This window comes from Crocodylus siamensis, chromosome 2 (assembly GCF_052110815.1).
Source record: "Crocodylus siamensis isolate JL-2025a chromosome 2, ASM5211081v1, whole genome shotgun sequence".
Classification (NCBI taxonomy): Eukaryota; Metazoa; Chordata; order Crocodylia; family Crocodylidae; genus Crocodylus; species Crocodylus siamensis.
Genome location: NC_143396.1, coordinates 129,419,240 through 129,440,240, shown reverse-complemented (window position 1 = coordinate 129,440,240; position 21,001 = coordinate 129,419,240). Strand labels below are relative to the sequence as shown.

General features: G+C 42.4%; 1 protein-coding gene across 21 annotated transcripts in view; it reads right to left on the bottom strand.

Moving 5' to 3' along the window:
- The window catches only part of EPHA5 (EPH receptor A5), a 369,517-nt gene that overhangs the window by 83,307 nt on the left and 265,209 nt on the right, over positions 1-21,001 (bottom strand). For 9 of the 21 annotated variants that reach the window (XM_090036846.1, XM_090036836.1, XM_090036849.1 and 6 more), the window contains 2 exons: positions 20,633-20,738; positions 4,221-4,286 (listed from right to left, as the gene is read on the bottom strand). In XM_090036846.1, coding sequence (XP_089892972.1) covers positions 4,221-4,286; positions 20,633-20,738 — 172 coding nt within the window. The remainder of the gene's footprint in view (positions 1-4,220; positions 4,287-20,632; positions 20,739-21,001) is intronic. The other 12 variants (XM_090036837.1, XM_090036850.1, XM_090036832.1 and 9 more) reach the window with 3 other exon arrangements.

Sequence of the window (21,001 nt, the reverse complement as noted above, 5' to 3'; positions counted from 1 at the left end):
GTGAACAAATCGTGGAAGGAAGTCTGCTCATCCTGGCCTTGACATTGTGGGCACTGTGGACATGATCCAAACCTAACTAGAGTCAATGGGTAGTCTCTCAATGATGTCCACACAACTGGATCTGGGGGTCTATGGCCTTGTATAAAGCATGTGGGCCTAAGTCCTCAACAGCAAATATTTAAAGAGGTGCCCTAAACCCTTGCTGAAATCTACCCATTTCCCTAATATTTCAGCCCACAGCTGAACAAGAGTGGGTACCCTCCCCTACTTAAGGTAAAAAGGCTATTTAAATGCTTTGTTGAATCAAGGCCTCATTATAATCATTTTCTGTCCAACTCATTGCTTTTAAGGGTGCATGAAGCTTCATTAGCCAGGACAGTGTGGTTCAGGTTGCTGCCATTTTCAGCAGTGGGGCAGCTAAATATGAAGGTAGAGGAAAAGCCCCCAAAACTCATTGAGGATGTTGTAGAGGATATGCCCATCTTTATAGCAGCCTCATGAGCATCTCTACCCAGTGGCTAGTTACCCTAGCAAACACTCCATTGTCTGAATTGCATACTCCCTCAGCTGCTTTTACATTGAAAGGAGCTTTCCATCCTCTCATCCACTTTCCCCCTTTCTGGCAGTTTTTTCTCTGCCTTAGAATTAGCTCCCATAGTGAGTTGTTTTCTTACAGTTGGCCAAATCCTCAGCTGATATACACTGGTGTGGCACATCCCCAGTCAGAATCTGGCCCATTAGGTTTATTTAAAAAACTCCTCCTCGTGCTTTTTGGAAAGTACATCAACTGAGATACTTAGGTCAGAAGAGGAAATTTGTCCTAGTTTGTCTAGGAGGTGGTTTGATTGTAGGACTAAGAAATCTGACTTTGGCTATATTCATTGAAAGATGAGATAAAACATCTCCCTTAAAGAGAATAGTTGTTTTAAACAAGGGGCAGGTTTCCTCACCTTTTTACTGAATCAGCCTAGAATCATTTGCAAACTTCAGTGAAAATAACTGCAATTGTCCCAGGGATGCACACAGCTGCTCACCATTGCAAACTCACTCTTTCTCAGCAGCTTTCCCACAACAACTGTCCCATTCTCTACTATCCTCTCCTGTATTTGACCTCAGAATGACTTGGAAGTCTTATAAGGGAAATTTTGAAAATACCGGAGTGGTATTTTTAACTTTGATTCTTGCTCTCACTAGTCCTCTGCTTTCCTAAATCATGGAAAAAACAATTAAAGATAATTTAAACAAGAAACAGATTCCTCCTCCTCCTTGCAGGAAGCTGCCTCTGAAGTGATCTCTAAATCTCTTTAAAGAGCCTGTCTTTCTTTCCTGTAACGTACTCAAAAGCATCTATACTTTGAAGCACTTCTGCCATCTTCTGTATTCAAGAACAGCAGCTTCCTTCTCTACTCTCCTCTCTGTAGGGAGGCTGTAAACCTGAGGATGATTTAGAGAAAACACTTTTCAAAGCTGTAAGTTGTTCTCCCTTCTCTGTGGAGAAAGAAGTCTTGTCCTTTTTTTTTTTTTTTTTTTTAGCTGTGCACTCATGTGCTTTGGTAAATTAAGATGATTGTGAGCATTCTCTTTTCCTAGCCCTCAGCACGTTAGGTGTTCTTAAACAGGCCTGCTCAGCTTTCCATTATCGCCAACCCCTTAATTTTATGCCTCAATGAGGAATTCAAGGTATATGACACCAAATTGCAACATCTATGTTTCTGGTACGTTGGTCCTAAAAGGCAACAGAACTACCATGAGTCTTTATTTTGATAATCATTACAAAATGTACAAGAAAACATTTTGGCAGCTGAACACTGCAGGTTGAGCTGTCTAATTTAGTACTGCCAATCCAACATATTCAGCAGGCATGACTCAGGTCACCAAAAATCATGAGAGATTAGCTTTAAAAAAAACAAAAAACAAAACCCCAAAACATTCCTAGTTTTGTTTTTTGGTTTTTTAAAATCCTTCTGCTCTCACACTTTTTGGATTCCTGTCGGCAAGCTTTGCACTGTAAATAAAAACATAGATTATCACATGGCTCCAAGGGCTGGGGCTTTAAGAAAAGAAAAAAAGAGACAAAATTTCAAGAAAAAAATCCTGAAAATTGGCAACGGCACATTTCAGAAAGATAAAAATTACAGATGCTTTCTGTTTCTTGTAAACAGAACAGACTCGGTTCTTTCTTCAGATATACAGATTGTATTGCCATAAACAAGAATAACAGGCTTTGAAAGGAATATATAACAAGTATAACACCCCACTAAATATAAAAATCCCAGTGGTTTGAAAAGGCTGTAAAAACCCTCTTGTCACAAGGCCTGAGTCAATCCTTAATTACTGGGGCTTAAGAAGTTTTCCCATAGTTAGGGGACAGTTTATTCAAGAATTGCTTCCACAAGGCAGATGTTTCAGGCAACTGTCAGAGGTAGGACATGGCACTAGATGGCTTCTGGGTCTAATTTAGGTTGGCCACTGCTATATTCCACATAGGCTACAAAAAGACTTTTATCTTGAGATGGACCATTTAATCCTGAAACAAAGCGCAATCATTCAGGTGCCCATCTCCATTGTCTCAGGATAAATTCTAAAAAGGTTCATATGGTAATAAGTATGAGCAGTCTATTCTGGAACATTGCAAAGTATGCCTCCAGGGTTATCCTAGGATTGCATCACTGAATCCATGGCAGAAAAACAGTGGGGCATTCAACCACTATTATTGGAAGAGTGATGTGGGTAAATGCCAATTGTATTATATTTTTATTCTGGCACAAACACAGGTACAACTTGCCCAGGGACAAATGCAATTTCTGTTTTTCGCCACAGAAAGCGACAGTATAACTTAGCTGTCTTTGGTTAGGGGCCTTGGTTAGGACAGCTCTACAAATCTTCCATAGCTATGTTTAAAGTCTACAGGGTGAGGCCAAACATAAACAAAAACTGGGCATCTTAATTCTCTGTTCCAGTTATTTATATCCTGCAGTCTCAAAGAGACACTTCTTGGACGCAGCCAGACAAGTGCAGATGTGCAGTATGCAGTGCTGCAGACCCATCTGTAGTGCCGCACATAACACATGACACATACAGACATTCCCAGCACTGCTAATTTAACAGCACAGGGGATGGTGGGTGGTGGTGACATTGGGAAATCCTCATGTGAAAAAAACTCTGTGCCTTAAAAAAGTGGGGAAGCACACAAGGCAACAGAGTGTGCCACTGGAAACTGGAGTCTGGCCAGCCAGAACCATGTTCTGGCTGCCATCCAGGCTCCATGCTGCCGGATTGCCACAGCTACAGTCCCTGGAAGCACCCAGGATCCCACATAAGCCTGCTGGGGCCAGCCCAGGTGCTAGCCCCAGCCTCCCCTCCCCTACCTAGGGCAATGTGCCACACACCAGAGCATGCATACACAGGCATTTACTGGGAACAAGCAGCAGCGACAAGTGGGAAACTGCTTATGGGGACACAGCCTTTGAGTGTGATTTCGAGCCCCCATGCAAGCTCAGCCAACAGGGAGCTCTCTGCCCACACAGCCGTCAGCTGCTTCAGAGACCATGTCTCCTGCACAGTGATCCCAGTCTAACCCAAACAAGTCAATATAAATTAAAACCACCTCTCACTTTATTAGTTAGAAAGCATGCAAGAACATATAAGAAAGGAAACTGTTTATGCAACTCAGAGAAGGGCAGCATCAGAATTTCACAGACATCCAGCTCTTGGTTTAATGAAAGGCATGACCAATGTTGTCTTTCTAGCTGGAGCACATCATCATTAGTAGTGGCATGTCATTAGAGACAACAACATACATTTCACTTCACTGATATGCATGCTACGTGCCAAAAAGTCAGTGACCTTTGCACCTTTCTTTTGGACAATAATCCCCCTCCCCCTGCTCAGTGACAGGAAGCAGGATTTGATGCAGTGTCCAGCATGCAAGTTACATGATGTTTGGTTTTATTATGAGACATGACTTTTCTGGTGTGTTGTCTGGGTTGATCCATGATGGAATAATATGTCAGATTTTCCACTGGGACCCTGCTCTTTTGGAGAAATACTCTGCTTCAGAAAATGCTATTTTCAGTTGTTGAGATAGACAAGTTGGGTGCAGAGGTCAGACAAGAAAGCAATTCTAGGCCAATACAAGAAAGGAAGAAAAAGGCAGACTTTGCACAGGAAACATGGAGGTAGGACACCAAATAGGAGCCAGAGTGGGTGAGAACACTGACCATATTAGGCTCGGATAGGCAACAGCACGCAGGGAAGAAGCCCACCCACAGCCATGATCGCAGCAACTGAAAAGCAAACAAAAAGGCCCAGGATAAGGTGTAAATCCCACTGCCCTAGTCATGCGCAAATACATTTGCAACATTTTCATATGATTTTTTTTTTCTTTACAGTATTTGGACCTCAAAATAGCAGGCTGCAAGGCTGCCATTGCAGGAGCTATGAGCCAGGAAAACCCCTTTGAGATACCATATGGCTCTGATGCAGCAAAACATTTAAGCATGTGCTTAACATTACTTACTTGAGTTAATCCACTAGAGTCAATGGGGTTACCCAAAACTTTTAAGTTAAACAAATGCTCAAGGACCGGATTTAAATCAGGTGTTGAAGTGATTGTTACTCAAATCATGTTCAGCAGAATAACTTTCTTAATTTAATCAATGCAGCATTTCAAAGGTGCACGAATTTGCACCCACGTTTTACAAACATTTATGTATATGAATGATATTATTCACTCACATTAACCTTAGTGGGACTCCTTATTTGAGCCAAGTTAGGCACATGTAATAAGTGTTTAAGGGATCAGGGCCTTAGCATGTGTGTGAGCAAATTTCTGGGGCAGCCTTTCTCCTCAGTAATTTGAATGCTATTCAAAGACCAGAAAACCACTCTGTGCCTGTGCACAGCTTATTTTCAGACCAGTGAGCCATTATTCTAGCCTAATCAGAGTATTAAATTTATTTGGCATTAGTACATTACTTGAACCTGGATGTAATTCTGAGTTCTCTTTATCCCTGTCATACCACCAGAACAGAAGATTCCTTTTGTTACTAAACATCAAAATATAATGCAATAATTTAAGCCAGAAAACAATATAAGCCAGGAGAAACAGACATGGAGCCAGATCCTCAACTGGCATAAATTAATATAGTCTCACTGTTCCAGAAATGGCTGGTGTCCATTGGCTTAAAGTTGTGACTCACTGGGTGTGTCTACACGGGAATATTAATGTGATGCAATAAACTCTGGTGCACACTGCACCAGAGTTTATTGCTCCCAGACACTCATTTACATATGTGCCCAGGATTGCAGCATGGTGGCCAGGTCAAAGCAGCCCTGTCTGGCAGGGGGCCCGGGGTGTCAGCCTGCCACCCAGGGCTGCTCCCCTAGCTCAGAGTGCTACAGAGGGGCTGGCTGGGGCATGATGGTGCTTCAGTGTGAGGCTAGCCAGCAGGCAGCACTAAAGCATCCTTGTGTCCCAGCCAGCTCGGGCAGCACCTACATGTGTGCTGCTGTGGAGTTTTTTACTCTGTAATTAAAAATACTATCCTTCTGTGGAGTAAATTATTTTCCTCCAGCCTAATAGGGGGCACACGTGTAGGCACATGCCATTTAGTGTGCAGCTAATTAGTTTACTGTGCAGTAAACATCTCATGTAAATGCATCCATTATTTCTCACAAAATCATCAGAGCATGCCCTTCTCTTTTCATTTCATTCCCTCTTTAGAGTTGTAAAGTATAAAATGTAAATACCTAAACACATAAAAAAGACAAACTATTTTGACAAAATTAACATTCTACAATTGCATTTAAGAGATGGTAATGCAAAATGACTTCAGGCATGGAGCAATTTACAGAAGTATCTGCTTTATTATGTTCCTTCTTAAACCACAGCGTGGGGAAAAAAAGTCTCTCCATACTTCTTACAAATTTTCTATCAGCAAAACAACTTACACACATCCTATAAGAAGTGTTGCCAACTCATGTTATTTTATTGCAACACTTGCAATCACAGGTGTTTCTGAATATACTAGTTGCTGGAGTCATCTGATTATGTGAGAGTCTCAGCTTTCATTGAATATATGATGTATATTTTATTTCTAGTAAGCTTTGAGCCCTTACAGTTGCAGAGAAAAGCTTGAAAACAAAAATGTCAAAAGATTCAAGAAACAGAAATCAAATAAAAAGAACACAGATGTTTAATGAATTTTGAAACAACCCTAACTTAGAAGTGTTGAATATGAGGTGTTGGCAATGTTGTATAAGATCTATTTAAATCAGTCCATTCTATGATGATTCTCTTTCTGTCTCACACATACACACACACACGTCCCTCTATTATGTTCTTTTTTATAATGGAAAATAAGACTCCATCCTGCAAGAGTCACTGGCTAGGCATTTTAAAACTGCTCAGCACCTAGAATCAAAGCTCTATTTTGAAAATATGTTATTACCATCTCAGGCACCAAAAATGACAGAATTCTCAGAAACATAAGCATGCTGGGTATTGAGCTTTCAAATGAGGCCTGGACTTTCATTAGGTGCTTAGAGCTGAGCATTTTGGGGAAAAAATAGCCCAGAGTTACAAGGTCAGAGAAGTTAGTCAGGTAAAAGTGAAGGCAGAATTTGCATCTCTTTTTAATGCAATTTGCATACAATAAAATTAATTATGTTTTTAGAACCACCCTGCACAAAATTAAGAACAAATCAAATACAAAAGACCTAAGACCAGACCTTAGTCCACATCTTAGGTATCTAACTGAAATTAGATGCCTAAGTGTTACCCTATTACTATTTGCTGAGGTTCCTGAATAATGCTTAATGCAAAAGATGGGTAAGCCCTCTTTCTTGATGTTTTGTGTGACAAACTGAAGGCTAAAATAATGGTGTATTACAAAACAAGACATATTTATAGTTTTCAGGAACTTAACAAGAATGGAATAGATCACACTTGGGGACATAAATCCACTTAGGCAGCTAATGGGTAGAACAGGATCCAGTATACAGATCTTACAGAAAACATATACTTTTCTTAAGAAAAGAATTAACTTTGAATCCCAGAAATCAGGGAGTATAAATGCCTCAACTAGGTAGTTAACACCAAAAAAAGCTTTAGTACTAATAATGTTCCAATGCCTATTACCTTGGTGGTGAGGCAAATGAAAAACCCAACTATTATATAATAAATATAGATTAAAGTTTAAAAAGAGGCAAGATTCAAACACACCTGCATCACATCCTGCCCTGGAAGTCACTAACTATGGGCTTTGATAGACGGTAGGGGATAGAGCATAATGATGTGTTTCTCAACTCCAAGTAGAGTATTCTCAGTATGTAAACTGAGAGCCTAATAGCTTCTCAGGAGAGCTTAACAGCTATGGTAGAGTAAGAAACCATCCTTCAATAAAATATACCCAGGCCTCAACAAGATTTTACAATCTTCCATCACCCTGAATTCTATCTGGGACCAGCCCAAGAAGAGACAAGTACAGGTGCTACACATCTGCTTAAGCAGGTGGATTGTTCAGGTTGACTTCACAAACTGATTTAGGGATGGCATATTGGTCCAGAGTCATGGGGTGAGGTGACCAAACAAGGGTCAAACTGCACCTGTGCCAGGCTCAGCCCATCTCTATAGTTGGAGGCAATCAATATAAGGTGTCTAGTGACTGAGAGCCAGGCCTGCTGCTAGACATAACGAAGGGTGGCAAGTGGTCAGTCAGGATAGATGTAGGGGAGTGGGAGGTTTGAATGAAGCATGTGCTGCTAAGGACCTGGGGAGGAAAGACCCACAGGGACTAGAATTACCTGGAAGACTGGAGTCTGGGGAGAACATATTGAGCTTTCCCTCTGGAAGTAGAAGACTAAGAGTCAGATCCAGAGAAGGGTTTGGGTGCTAAAACAAAACTAGGGAATATTTTGGTGCTTACATCCAAAAACCCTGCTCTGTAGCTGTAGAACCTTGGAGACACTTAAATTCATGAAGTGCTTTCTTTTGGCCAACTGCTGTAACTTCCTCAGCCTAACAAAGGGTTTTTGAACCTGAAAGCTTGTTTAAATTTTTTTTTCCCAACCACTTAATTGGTCTAATAAAAGATATCAGATTCACCCAAGGAACTTGTCATCTTTTGGCCCTGAAATTTCCTAAATATGCATGGGTCTGCTTGTTCTCCATGTACAAAACTGCTCCACTCCAAGCAGTAGCCACCTGACTACTGTTTAAGGTCCATAGGGATCCACAAACTAGGTGGACAAGCTCATAATCCTCACAGAGGGGCCATTAGGGAAGCTCAGAGCACATCAATTCAAAAAAGGATGTGGAGAAGCTTGAGAGAGTCCAGAGGAGAGCCACGCGCATGATCAGAGGTCAGGAAAACAGACCTTACAACAACAGGCTGAGAGCCATGGGACTCTTCAGCCTGGAAAAGTGCAGGCTCAGGGGTGATCTGAAGGCCACCTATAAGTTTATCAAGAGTGACTACCAGTATCTGGGGCAAGGTTTGTTCACCAGAGCGCCCCAAGGGATGACGAGGTTAAACGGTCATAAACTACTGCAAGACCATTTCAGGCTGGACATAAGGAAGAATTTCTTTACTGTCCGAGCTCCCAAGGTCTCGAACAGCCTGCCATCGGAGGTGGTTCAAGCACCTACACTGAACACCTTCAGGAGTAAATTGGATGTTTATCTTGCTGGGATCCTATGACTCCAGCTGACTTCCTGCCCTTTGGGCGGGGGGCTGAACTCGATGATCTTCTGAGGTCCCTTCCAGCTTTAATGTCTATGAAATCTATGAAATCGAATATATTCTGCTGAGGACTGAGTTCAGCAGAAACCATAACAATTTTCATTTAAGAACATGACCAGGACTGGGAAAGCTGCTCACCTTTAACATAAAATCCTAGTGGTTAGAGCAGTCATCCAGGAAATGGAAAACCTGGGTACTAGGCTCTCCTCAGCCTGATAGTGTTCAAAGCCACACCTCCCGCTTCCCAAGAAAGCATGGCAACTACCAGGCTAGACTCGGAGGGGAATATCTTCCACCTTTCCAGGGAAGCACTGTGCAGAAAGGAATGCAAGAGTCACAGGCTGGAAAGAGAGCAAGGAAGATGAAACATGAGTTTGTAGCCCTGTGGTTATGGCAGTCCCCTGAGAAAAAGGAAGTCCCTGCTCCCAGGATTGTTACTGTGTTTTATCCAATGACTTGCTTAATGTAAAACACATATGCAGTCCCCAGAGCAAGCGCTAGATCCCAAGTTGCAATTTTACATGCAAATTGTATTGGGCAGATAACAAATAAGAAAATTGCTCCAAGTATGCTTACTTACAAACCAGTGACTCAAGTGTGCCTCATTAATAAACAGGCACATTTAAAGCAACCTCATATTGGGAATGAATGTCCAGGACTCTACACAAAACCAAGATCTACTGCAGAATCCCAGAAGTAGCCTAACCAGAATCAGATATAATGTAAATGCATTTGGGTGCATCTCCATGTGTGCTTTACTGCAGATCAGACTAATTAGCTTTGTGATAAAACATCACCATCTACATGTGAGCCCATATAAGAGCACAGTAAGTTAATTAACTCTGCTGTAGGACAGTACTGTTCAGGACAAGTACTATCCTACAGTGTAGTTATGTGCGCTGAAACGTATGTGTAGATGGTGACAGGGGCTGGCTGGGGCACACAGATGCTACAGTGCAGGGGCTGCCTACCAGCTAGCCCCACAGTATAGCACCCTCATGCCCCAGCCAGCTCCTCTGAAGCATATTAAACCAGGGCAGAGCAACCCCAGGCTGGCAGGCTGAACCCCCTGTGCCCCTGCCAGCCAGGGCTGCTCTGCCCCAGCTCAACGTGCTGCAGTCCTAGGAGCACTTGTAAATGCTGAGCCCAGGAGCAATAAACTTCAGCCTGAACTGTGCTGGAGTTTACTGCTATGTGCTAATTGTATGTGTAGATGCAGGCTAATTTGTTTTGTTTGGTGGCAGAGCTATTCAGTACCCATGGACTTTCATGATCTTTCAGCACAGTGCTCACTGTGCTGAACAATGCTTGCAGTGAGGCGGGTAGGAGGGTCAGTCTTTCCACAGTTCCTGTTGCTTCCAACCTAGTAATTCATCTAGAGATGGGATGGGTGATTGTCTTATTTATACGACAGATACCAACCACCATGGAACCACTGCAGATAACATACTACAAGCTGACAGGTAACATAATTCATCTTTGCAGCCAACCTCTTTCACAAACTATCCATGTATAGTGACTAGATGCAGGTATAACAGTATCTATTATATACAGTTCAGGCTCTTAGGATCTGTAAGTTAAGGATTTCAATCATGATAAGAAAAAGCTTTGTTTTGGGGGGCGGGTTGTTTGCTTGTTTTAATAAGCTGTTCCTATGGGGGCATTCTTTATAGTCCTATATTGGAGTATAAAAGATTCTGAAGTTATTGGAAGATTTTTTCTAATATTTTACTGAGCTCTGTGATTACTTTAATCCATCTGTAGATTAGAAGTCCAGCACTATAACCTGGACCCAACTGAGATAATATTACTAGCCTGAACACGAGATCAACAACATCATACATTGTAAACTTATGCCTAGTTCAACCATTTTAATACCCCTTTTTATTGGTACCTTATAGCCTTCCAATTTTCCTACAATTTATATGTAGTTCCTCAGCACAGCCTGCTACGGTTTATTTAGTTTACATGTTGGAACCTGTCTCCAAGCTGTTTTAGAACAACTGAAAAGAACAAGAGATTACATAGATTATATGCAGATGATATGTATGCAGACTCTAAGAGAGAGAGAAAGAAAAGCAACACTTCCTAAGGCTCTACATTTGAAAAGATCCTTTGGAAGTGATTTACAAAAATCACTGTATGCCATTTATGTCTAACACAAAAGGCAGTGCAACTGTTCCCACCCCCACCAGGTAAGAGGCCAACTGAAATGATGCTGTCACTCATATTTCTAGAATGCACAAGCATATGATTTGTCAGAGTACTAGAAGCCCAAGCCCCCAAACTGTGTTCTTTTCCCTCATGTTTTACCAGTTCTACAGTCAAGAAAAGATGTTATGACTCCATTATAAATTACTAGACCTTATATAGCAATGCTCGGTGATGGCCTAACATCACTGCCACTGAATCTGGAAGGTGTTCTTTTCTGTTTTCAGTTGTTAGGTAGCAGAACCAGTTGGGTTTGACAGGTTGGTGGTAGTAAAACTAGCTCTGTGGCTAAGAAGGAGAGATGGTGATTGTGGTTAACATGTCCCTGTCTCAGACCATGCTGAAATAAGACCAATTGAGACCTTATCTCATCTGGAAGGGTTGGGTCAATGGCTTTAGATAAAAAGCAGAACCAGCTTCATTATATTGATACTACTGGAGGAAGAGAAAACTGTCAAAAGTTTGAGTGGTCATTAAGGTGAAGACTGTTTTTAAGGACACAATTAAAGATGCCCCTCTACTTCCCAGCCCAAGTAGGGACAAGCAGGTGCAGGAGTCTGGCCAGAGAGGCGTTTAATTCCCCGCTTCCTGTGCCACCAGCAGGGATCTGAGCGAGGTCTGCTGGTTGCTCCCCACTACTTCTACAGCACGCAGCACCATGGCCCCTGAGGCAGAGGTGGGCAGGGAGGAGAGTTAGTTTCCCCAATACCCCCCCTGGCAGTCAGGTCTTGCCTGTTGTCAGCACAGTACTCTCTCTCTGTCTGTCCCCTTGCTAGAAGGAGGAGGAATAACTCCTGGGTTGGCCACCCCTCACCCCCCAACACAGGTTTCGTGAAGTCAAGAGTGAATATCTGTCCTGTTACAAACCAGTTCAGCCTAGGTAGGTTAAACTAACCTGCAAAGGTTGAATCAATTCAGGCTCCAGCTTTCTGAATGTCTGTCCCTAGCCTTGGTGGCTGGATCAAACTTGATCCTGCTTTCACTGACTTAAATGGAGGCAGGGCTGGTCCTTTCCTGTTGCTGGTTGATGTGAATCTTGATTTGGTAAAGTTTTTCCCACAAAATCCTTCATGTCATCAGGTGTACTTTAGGAACGACATGTACAATATTGGACCATAAAACAATGTTAAATTACTGGAGGTGATGTCCTGGGAAAAGCAAGCAGGAATGTAGAGATAAAGGAGTCCTTTAAATGCCACAACTAACAAAATAATGACTCATACCATGAAAATCTTTTTCTTATGAAGAACATTATTTACAAACTGAGCGTGTCCACACATGTATTTATGTGCGCTTAACCTTAGTGCACCTTTGCTTAGAGATCCCCTCCCAGCCCAATTTAGGAACACATCTACATGTCAACGCGTTAATGAGCATTAAGGTGCATTAAATTTAGGCATGAATAGCTAAGTTGCATTAGGACATATGCAGATGCACTAATGCGCATTAAGGTGGTGTGTGTCCAATGATGCACAGCATGTTAATGAACATTAGTGCATCTACACGTGCACTAATGCAACTTAGCTATACGCATCTAAATTTGATACCTGTTTTATTCAGGTATCAAAGTTAGGTTCACATAGCCTTAAACTGCCCTTTTTAAGATGCATTAAGGGCACACACATGTAGACATGTGCCCTTAATGCACCTTAAAAATGGTGATTTTAGGCTTAGCCCACTTAAAAGTGGCAGATGCAGATGCTTCCACAGTCTCCCCTGTTTCCTAGGGAAATGACAAGAAAGCTGGATTATTTTAAGGTTAGGCCCATACTAGAAATCAAATTTTCTAATCCCAAGTTTAGTTCAGGATCTGTGACATACTCCCTATTCATCCAAATCCACTCTGATTTACAAATGTCACTTAAAAAAAAAAGATTCACATATTTATGTCCAGAGAGAACCCCACTGCCACTATAGGACTACTATTCAATAAGCCTGAATCAGCCAGTCATTCTTAGATGACCTAGTATAGCAGTCTCTAATTGCCAATAAGCAGGTGGCAAAACTCTTTTTTGTTTTGTCTTTTGAAGGGTGATTCCTTGCCGAGACAGAATTTCTATGAAAGTATGATTAAAGGAAAGTGGCGCTTTCCATTATTTCCAGCAACTTGTTCCCTCTAGGATGCATAAAAAGGCTCCCTTTGGTTCTGTGAAAGATGACCTCAAATGTCAAGGTCAGAAATAATGGGTCATTAGATAAAAAAAATATAGCCACAGCACACATTTCAGTTATTTAGAATGGCATTTCAAAACATGTTCCATATTGGCCTAACACTGCTATTACTGTAGGAAATAATGTCCCATCCCTTTGTTAATCTTATTATGCTATAAAACTATAGGGGACAAAAATCTCTTCAGACATACTTTAAGGCCTCCTAAATTTGGTAAAGGAGCTTTGGTGTAAATAAAAGTTGGGCCCTGTCATAAAATGTGCAATAAATTACTATGTATACAGGGACATGATGCATTTCACTCCCTTCTGTATTGGTGATGGAGTTGTAGTCCACTCATCAGGGCTGTGCTTTCTCCTTCTGGGATAAAGCAAGGGATCCTGCTGCCTCTGGCTTTGCTCCCCTTTGTGAGTTTAAGGCTAATGACGAGGAGGTAACGGCAAGGATGGCTAAATAGCCTCTTCCCTAGCAGCAAGGAGGTAAGTGGCCCAGAGTCTGAGACTGGTCAGTGGTATGGCTAGAGAGGCAGGAAAGAATAACAGAAACCAAGAGAGAAAAATAGTAGATTGGTCTATGGATCGCTTCCTGCTTCTTGCCACCCCTGCTTCCCTCTGCATGAGCCCCTCATGGGAAAGAAGAGAGGTGATGGGCCATCCCAGAGCAGATGATCAAGATGACTCTTGGCCTCCTGCCCAGGAGGTAGGGACATACCAGAAAGAGGAGGTTTCATGGTAGGATGATAGTATGGGGACAGCAGGAGGCATAGGCCATGGAATGGGGTGGGCCACCCAGGCCATGGCCCAACTAACTTTTAGCACTTTAATTTATATAACCCACTAATGTACAATTGTCATTCCAGTTAAAACTGTATAGCTTGTTTTTTAACTGCATAGCTAGCTAAATTAATGTGCTAAAAGTTGGTTGGGCTATGACCTGGGTGGCCCACCCCATCTCAGCCTATAACTGGAGGTATACAGTGCAGCCCCAGGGATGGGGCCAGGTAGCGTATCTAGTATGACCCATCACATGCAAGTGTCCAAAGAACCTTAGCAGTTGAAGTGCCTTCACTGCACACCTCTGCCAGACTGATTATACAGGAATATCTGAAGACAACAATGGCCTCAAGAATGTTCCTATTCCAGGGCTGCTGCAGTAGTAGCTCTGCTGGCACATCTGCCAGCACAACTCAACACCTTTATTAGAGCCCTGGCATATGCTGGCCTCCACAGAACATCTCCCAAAACAATGAAAGCAAAGCTTGCCACAACTCCTCTTCTGTTGGCATAGCTACATCCAGATGGTGGGAAGAGGAGGGAGGAAGGGGCAAGAGTTCTCTCTGCTAAAGGATGCAATCTTTTCACACTGCTAGCCAATACAATTATGCCACAAAAAGCCCAAGCCAGCAGCTGGTGCCACAACACAACAGGAATCCAACAGGGGGGCAGACATTTACAGCAATCTGTTCCTACTGGCAAAAAATGGCTTGCATGGGGCTGCACAGACCTCTGCAATGCTGGTAATGGCATGCACTAATATGGATCTTTGGAGGATTCTGAGAACCTCCAATTTATTTTTCTTGGCTTTTTGGTTTTTTGTGCTGCATACATTTCAGCCAGTAAGTAGGATACAGGCAGTATCCAATTGAAACCTAGCCAGGAAAGCAAAATATACCACCAACACTGCTGGCAAAATGCTTTTGAGTAGTGTGTGTAGCAATAAGAAATGGGAGAATAACAAGTGGGTATGACTGAAGCTACTCCTTGTGCCTAACAATAGATTTTTTCTGAGTTATGTTTCCTTCTAACTGAGATAACAAAGGCTTGATTTAATGGGTTCCTCTAACTTTCTGTCCCAATTCATATGTAATTGTTGATATATTATTATTTTTTGCCACGTTATACAAATAAAAGAGCAAATGATTCAAATAATTAGGCGCTGTTTTGCTCAGGAGCTTCATGACCTCATTGGAGGACATTGCATTTACATGGAAAGTCTCCTTGAGCGTTTGCAAGTAAATCAGGTCTGAAATACAGCTTAATTGTTTAGGGTAAAACACATTTAGTTTCAAATTCCCAAGAACCTCCAGCTTCAGGAACAAACTGTGTTTCCACAGATGGATGCTGGTGTGTAGAAATGCCACTGTGACTAACGTTCAGCTGACCTTTGGTTTAGGGCTGCCTGCCAATGGGAAATGCCAAGCTGTTATTTACATTCACTAGAAAGAAGAGAGAAGCTGCAGAGATGCATGAAGGCAAACAGGAAGAGACATGGAGACTTCCAACAGAAAAGAGACTCCAGAGCGCTGCAAAATCCTGGATTCTGCAGCTATATAGATGCTATTTCCTATTCATCATAGGAGGCCACCTCCCCTCACTAAGCCTGAAATTGCTACCAGGGTATTATTCAAGACCCTTTCTCCAGACTGCTGCAGAGCTCCCTTTCCTGTTCTCCCCCACATCCGGTATTCCAAGGTGCTCCCTTTACATTCCTGGTTTAGCCTGGCTGGCTGGAAAGCCAAATGCAAAGACACTCCATCTGGCAGCTGCTTGGTTATCTGTGTATTTTGTATGACCTCGCCAGCTGCAGATAGGGAGTGTGGACAAGACCATGAGCTGGAAGCAGTAGAGAGCCAGAGGAAAGGAGCTCATTTGCATGATCAGTCCTGTGCCCCAGCTGTGTGTGCTCACTCTCTTTTCCTTTCTCTCTCTACTATGGAAAGGGTTTCTTCCCTCCTTGTTTTTTCTGCAGGTTGATCTTTCCCCCTTTGAGTCCTAAAGTAGTGGGAGGGAAATCACAGCCTTATGCAGTTTGTATGGCTTGGAGAGGAGTGGTGCTTCCAGTTGGATGAGATCCTAGAGTTCAAACTGTCTGTTTTGCTAAAAATATCAAAGAGAAGGCACTGGAACAGGAAATTTAACCCCCTCGGTGCCAGGCATTGGAAAGTGTCCACATTCCAGAGACAGAACAGAGAGCCTTACACATGCTTAATGTAACTGGTTCTACAAGGGATTATACCATGACTTGGAATATATTTATCATCCTAGTAATGTCACAGCATGATAGTCACTCCATGAATTGTCTTGAAATCATATCCAAAGCAAAACAGCATGAGTGACATATTTTAGTACATTTATGCCTCTTAAAAACAGCAGTGCTTTTTTTAAAACTTTTGTTTTGTTTAATTTCAAAATTGGCTGCCAGCTTCAGGGTTTCTGGGTTTGGCTTTATTTTATGTTCTCAAGAGATGCTCAAAACAGCATCCAGGCTTTAAAATTCACAAGGAAAAGATGCTGCTGAACAGGCCCTGCAGTTCTGAAGCAGTTTTTTTCCAATGGTGGATCTGAACTTGTGATGGTTACAAAAGCTCACTGCTTCTATAGTATTTACAGCTGAGGGACAGGTCTTCCCTTGATCCAGGGGCTGAACATGCAACGAAAGTAATACTTAGCAAACCAAGGTTCTGCTCAGAGTGTTCTCTATCAGGCCTGAGCAAAAATTTTGTTTAAAACAGAGTCTACCCAGCCTACAGGTTGGAAAAAGTGGCCCAGTTCATTATTCTCTTCTGTACTGCAACGTTCAGTGTAGGGACCAGAAAACTACAGTAGTCTACCCCCACCTGGCATAAATTGTTGTAGCTGCATCAACACTGGTGGAATGGCTTCAGGACTTTATGCCAGTTGAGGTTATGACCCTGTGGGTTTTAACTCTTTGCAGTTCCTGGACCATTTCTAGGAAAGACAGGTAGACATTGGTGACCTATGGAAAAGGCCAGAGGTTGTCTCCTTCTTAACCACTGAGACTTCCCTTTAGGCAATTATCAAAATGAGTGTCTCTAGTTCTTCTATTTGGGGATCCCTGGCTTATAGTAACACAGAGACCAATTTTCATCAGTGCTGAGCTCCTACCCTCTGAAAACAAGATCCCTTTCAGGTATCTTGAGCTGGGAGCCAAAAAACAGTAGCCATCTGAAAATCTGGACCTCTGTGCTTGTTGGTTTCAGGGGGTTCTCCTTTCAATAGCAGGGTAAATGTGAAGAAACCAGAGTACCCTGCCAGATCTTCTGTTTCCTTGAGACTGATGCCACAAAAGGCCTTTCACAATGTTACAGCTATCTTCTTTGTCCTTTGAAAAGAGGATAGTAAAGATAGAGATTATGGGTAATGTAAAGAGCTTTTATAAACATATGGAAGGAATATGGCAAAGAGTAAACACATCCTGGAAAGCTCAGTAGGACAAAGGAGACTGAGATGAAGGATGGCTAAATACTGAAACCACTGGATTTGAGGATTACTCAGGACTTTAAACCTGAATGCAAAGAAGAAAGGCTGCCCAAATGAGAACTTAAGTCACAAAAGGGAGCTCCACAACATGTGCCTGACTCTTGCCAGGACTCCACTACTCTGTTACAGTTGGGAAAGACTCCTGTAGGCACTGAGAAAAAGCTGGTTGAATGGGACGGCTGAGAAACTGGTAGTCTCTGTGCTCTGCTGGAAGTTATAGGGGCCAAACACTAGACTGACAAAGGGAACTCGGGCTCATTTCTCCAGCCACTAGCTCTTAGGTGTCCGTCTGCCCAGCTGGATCCACAGCCATGAGTTAAATACATCAGCTCCCTATCGAATGAGACACCTTAGAATATGTTTAACAAAGTGGGCAGGGAACCACCTAAGCAGGAGAGGAGAGAGCTTAAGCTTCATCCTGTCAGGAGGCTAGTTGCATGGCTCTGAGAAACGAGGAGACATCTGCCTTCACACAAGTTCACAGTCTTGGACCTTCTTGTGGTATCAGACTTCAAGTCAGGTCAGCCACTTCTTGTACAAGACAGCCAGGAGGAGCCCCGCACCTTCACATACTGAACAGTCCAGTGGTTAGACCCCTCACCTACAATGTAAGAGATTCTGCTCCAAATCCTTTTTCTGCCTGACTTGAACCCAGATCTCCTACCACCTAAGAGAAAGTGGGTTCCAGTTTATTGTGAGGTGCCTTTTTCCAGTGGAAACTGTTCCACTTTTTTTTAACACATATTCATTAGAGCCAACACTGGTACTCCACTGTGTTTGGTAAGTCCCTTGGCCACCTTGTTACAGAAGTCATTCTGAACTCTCTATGCTCCAATGAATATTTAAGAATTTCATAAATGGAACTACTTCATCAGAAAAGTCTGGGAGACTCCCACCTTAGAATACTCCATAACCTGTTGTTTAAGGCTGTCTCCTAAGACAAAGAAATCTGGGTTCAAATCCCTGCTCTGCTATAGAGAAAGGAAGATCTCTTACATCTCCAATGAGCTTTCTAAGGACTTGCTGGCCAAATCCAGACATGTGGGAGCATATTGTTTGTGGCATTACAAACTGCACGTGGAAAATGTTAAAACATGCCCCATGATGCAAGTTTGCAGTGCAGCACCAACATTTGCTCTTGGAATTTCCTAACAGTAAAAGAAACCCCCAAACCCAGCACAAAAAGCAGTACAATGCACATGCAACAAGCATCCGCCAGCATACATGGAGGCTGAGCCATACAGAACAATGCTCTGGCTGCTGGTCAGGCCTCCCTGCTGCCTGACCTGTGCCCCTGCTGCTCCAAGCCACCAGGTAAGCTGTTGGGGCCAGCACTGGTGCTGGCCCCAGTCTCCAACTCTCCTTGGATGAAAAGCCAGAAGAAGCTGGGTAAGGACAGTTTGCCTGTTGCAGAACAATTTGCCCCACAATGGACCACATATGTTCAGCGGCAGAAATTTAGGTGCATACTGGATTTGACTGGTCAACACCTGGGTGCTAAAGGAATTTCAGGATCTCCCAGTTTAAGCAGAAGGAGAGGAAAGCTTTAAGAACCTAGATTTTAGGCACCTGAGTCCACTGCAGATCCAGTCCCAAGTGTGTTGTTGAGCAGATATCAACATAGGTGGAGAACTTCCCGGGCATGGATGGAAAAAGCAAAGCAGGGAGTCAACTGCAGGAGGCAGAACTCCAGCAGGAAATTAATTCGGTGCACAAAGAGCCAGTCTACGGGTTGGGTTACTGAGTCCATTCAGGACCAATGGACCTGCAATAGTTTGTTTGCACTGCTTCTGTCAGAGTGAAATCTGAGCTTGGGCCAGTGGTGGCTACCAGAAGTATCTGTCCCAAGCCAACGCAAGGCTCCCTCATGGAGGCTGGCATTTAATTCATTATTTCTGTGCTCTGTGGTTTCTCCATGCAGAACACTGCAATAACTTGGTCACTTGATATGAAAGAGGACTCAGGAGGGGAAAAAACAGCATGATGCTAGAGCTGTCAGACACCTGCTTATATGGACTTGATTCAGCACATACTGAATTTTGAAAGAGGAACCCATCTCCTCCGTGTAATAATACTCTGAGCCAATGCACTCAGCATCTTTGCAACTATTCTGTCAATATTTTGCAAGTGTTCTTTTTTAAAATCAATCAGGATTAAACATCTGAACTGAATATACATGGCAGACAGCGTACACAAGATATGTAGATTGCAGGAAAAAAAAATCTATTTCCTTTTGAAAATAAATACAGTAAAACTATGGACATTAAGATAATGTTTTGAGTTACTTTGCCAGGAAGACTGAAAAAAATTGACAGGTGCTATTAAAACAAATTATACTACACTTTGATAGGTGTTCATTAAAAAGGGTTTTTCATTCCCTCTTGGTAGTATCTGAACAAATGTCTGGTATTCCTAAGTACTGATACTCAGCAAATTTAGTACCAGCTTTTTCCAAGCCTGTTGTCCTTGTACCAAAAACTTCTATGTGGAGTTATCAAGGACCATAGGGCTGATTCAGGCAGGTTCTTAAGCATTCATCAAAGCATGAGAAGACAATTCAAGACATTAATGTCAATGTGACCTTTTGTCTGCTTTAACTCATATGTTTTCTGAATTTGGACTTGAGAATGTCCTTTTATGAAAGAGTAGTTAGCTGCTGAATTTACTCATATTTAACTTTTTATGGGACAAATTCTGACCACATGGACTGATATCTAGACCTTACTGATGTTTTGCCCCTGGGCCAGGATTTCACCCCTTTTACTGAGGTCACAGAGTTTGCCTGAGAAAAGATTATACATGAAATCTGAGCACAGTCTGAGTAAGAACTTCAGGGTCTGGCCTTTTGTTCTGATGAGAACAACTCTATATAAAGGTGCTGAATGCCCCAATGCATCAAGAGGCCTTTTGTCCATACAAATCAATTCTCTCTATTGTTAAAGGAATGAGAAAACACTCTTGTGCAAATGAAGTCTTAGTAAGGAAAGAGGGTTTGTGTACAGGAAAATGGAAATCATTGCAAAGCAAATGGTATCTACAAGGAAAGCATGTTTAATTGTGATTTCAGCATGTTCACACAGATATTTCAACAAGCACATCCACATACTATACTAGATGACATGACAGCATTCGCTCACTTTCTGCCCTGTTCTGAATTGTGCCTATCAGCTGGCAACATAAAAATTACTGAAGTTGGAAAACTATAAGCACACAGCTGCTTCTCTTACCTTCCACTGAGAAGGAAACCAATAACAACGGCCAGAAGAATAACTCCCACTGTTACAGACACAGCAATTATAGGAATCTGGCTCTGATCGCTGGATGCAGCTACTGCTGAGAATGAGAAACAGAAAATGGAAATTAAAGTTAAAATCATAGTCAACACACACAGGAGTCTTTATTTCAAGGCTGCTACTGGCATTGTGGCTTTTGCAATTTACTCTTTCATGGGTAGTATTTCTTTTTCTTTTTTCCCCCTTCTCATTATCTGTTGTCCCCCAAAAAGAAAACACACACACACACACACACAACAAAAAGTTCCCATTTTGGAAACATATTTAAAACCCTAACTGAATTCAACCTTCTAAACTGCAAGT